Source organism: Sinocyclocheilus anshuiensis, unplaced genomic scaffold (genome assembly GCF_001515605.1).
Source record: "Sinocyclocheilus anshuiensis isolate Anshui unplaced genomic scaffold, SAMN03320099.WGS_v1.1 scaffold816, whole genome shotgun sequence".
Taxonomy (NCBI): Eukaryota; Metazoa; Chordata; class Actinopteri; order Cypriniformes; family Cyprinidae; genus Sinocyclocheilus; species Sinocyclocheilus anshuiensis.
In genome coordinates, this window is record NW_015554154.1 from 351399 (window position 1) to 354087 (window position 2689).

General features: G+C 32.1%; 1 protein-coding gene across 5 annotated transcripts in view; it reads left to right on the forward strand.

Annotated features, from left to right (window-relative positions):
- The window catches only part of LOC107670756 (nucleosome assembly protein 1-like 4), a 16674-nt gene that overhangs the window by 1689 nt on the left and 12296 nt on the right, over positions 1–2689 (forward strand). For 4 of the 5 annotated variants that reach the window (XM_016463497.1, XM_016463499.1, XM_016463501.1 and 1 more), the window contains exons 2-3: positions 1882–1929; positions 2322–2418. In XM_016463497.1, the coding sequence (XP_016318983.1) occupies positions 1905–1929; positions 2322–2418 (122 nt within the window). In that variant the 5' untranslated portion in view covers positions 1882–1904. The remainder of the gene's footprint in view (positions 1–1881; positions 1930–2321; positions 2419–2689) is intronic. The other variant, XM_016463498.1, reaches the window with a different exon arrangement.

Consider the following 2689-nt stretch of genomic DNA (forward strand, 5'->3'; position numbering starts at 1 on the left):
TTGGATAAAAGCGTCTGCAAAATGACTAAATGTAAATGTAAGTGGGTGGGGAGGGTGGCTGAGTGTGTGTGTTGAGTGTGGGGGTGAGTGAGGGGGTTGGTGAGAGAGAGACTTTTAAACATCTCTTTAATCACCAGAAAAAAAATAATCAGTCATTTTTTTGTTGTTGGTGGTGTTTTTGTTTTTTTTGTCATTACAGCTTAAGAAATCTCTTAGGACTTATCCTTTTCTGTCAGTTTTAGGGACAAAAAAATCCTAGAACCATTTAATTTGTAGGGCACTGACAACATAATTTTATATATGTTAATTGCAACATAAAAATATCAAAAGATACATACACGTGGACTTATACATTTTTTGTGCTGCAAATAATCATTTGAAACTCATTTGATACTGACCTATGACATCCTGTGACATGACATTCATCTGAATGCATTTTTTTTGTCCAATGGTCATGCCTTAACTTTGCAATTTCTGTATTGCATTAGTTTTGAATATTTATCATGGGGATTTAATAATTTTTGACATCTCAGTCTGAGTTAAACCTCTTTTTTGGCTAATTTTATCAGTAAAAGAAAACATGGCTAATAATTCTGCACACCTGAATATAAGGAGTTTTTCCACTTCCAGCCTTCATGGACAATTATATATCACTCATAAATGATTACATACAAAATTAATAGTAGTTATTAAGATTTATGTGGTTTGGAATTGGTCAAATGTGCTTGGAAAAAAATATCATCAGAATATCAAAGTGCCTAATAATTATGCACGCGGTGTAAATCATTAAATGTTTTGGTAACACTTTATATTAAGGTCTCATTTGTTAACATTAGTAAATGCATTAACTAACATGAACTAACAATGAACAATATATTTTCACAGCATTTATTAATGTTTGTTGATGTTAGTACAGAATTTATTAGTGTTTGTTGATGTAAGTTCACAGTGCATTAACTAATGTTAACAGATAAAACTTTATTTTTTTAACTCAGTTTAAGTTTTGAATATTAACTGACATTAATACATGCTATATAATTATTGTTCATGTTAATATAGTTAATGTTAATAACTGAAACCTTATTGTAAAGTGTTACTAAAGTTTTATATATTGTTCTGTATGTGTGTGTTTCACAGTCTTGATGGTTTGGATTAACCCTTTAATTGCCGTATCCCTTAAAACCAGACTGCCAGAGGGTTACTGTAAATGCATGTGCCCGCTGTGCACCGTTCTCCTGATGCCACCGGGGTGGCGTTTGCACTGACGGCTTGGGCCCGCCATCGCTGCTTGCAGCTATATTTATTAGTTATTCTTTATTAGAATTCCTATAATAATTATTGTTGATATTGTTGTTATTATTGGGCGCTAATACCAAGTTACCTATTTTATTTTAGTAGTATAATAATAATATTTATTTTAGTAATGTAATAATGATACAGCAATAACTATGGAATTACCACGTTAAATGTCTAGCTTGTGGATTTTGATTTGAAAATAATAATAATAAAATCAACTTAAATATGAAGCAAGCACTACTAACAATGTTATTTCAATGAATTGATTCAAATCAAAATATTTAGCATAACTGTATTCCACGTTGGTTTTTATGGTTAAAAAATACCCCTCAAAATTAATGCTGGGGTGCAATTATTTATTCTAATTAAATTATTAACTTCTGACTCTGCATTGTGGTAATTTAGCTTCATTACACTGTTGTTTTGGTTGTACAAAGCATCACCTGTTTTTAATATGAATGCATTTTGTTTTTAAGAAATATGATTACAATTTCAAGTTAATAAATATATGTGATTTTGTCTTTACCAATAGAAAAAAAAGTTATTTTAGACAAGCTGAAGTTGTATGTTTTGTGTTTTTCACAGAATATTTGAGCTGTGGTATCAAAATGGATGCTGACAATGAAGCCAAAGGTGTAGAAACATGATTTTATGTGTTACTTAGATTGTCTTGTAAATTATTTTTGGATTCAGGGTGCTTCTCGAACAAAATCCAGTATAATGTTTCAGTGTAAAAGTTTCATGAAGCTTCACATCACTGCTGCTGAGGATTTAATGGAAAAGATTGTCTCATAGGTTCTTTTGAGAAATTTGTGCAATCTTACAAACTTACTAAGAGCAATATAAAAAAGGTGAAACAATAGTGCTGTTTCACTGTGCTGCTGAACGTTATGCTTCCTTTAAGATGGATGTCTCTTTATGGAAAGGACTGTGTGCAGTATAAACGTTCTTTGAGAGTTGATAGTCATACATTTTTCCATTGATTCATTTTTTTTTTTTTGCTGGTGATGGCATGTTATTTTCAGGTAAGGTGAGCGGCCAGGCGATGCAGAACCCACAAGCGTTGGCAGCAGTTCAGGACAAAATAGACAGTGGCTCACATAATGCTTCCATCATGGACAGGTAAGCAAGATGAAACATTTGAAAGATGAAACAAACCAAACTAATAACTTGGAACCAAAGAGACTAACAGGGCAAACATCAATTTTGTACCTCATTGTTTTTATTTCTGGTCATGGCACGGTCATTGTCATGTTTTTATTGTTTCCTATCTTGAGAAAACTATTTCCTAACTGGATATGTCTCATATTTCCTGTGTGGAATTTTAAAACTGGACATTGCCTTTTTATTAGGGCTGCACGATAAATCGCATGCGATATTTAATGCGCATCTT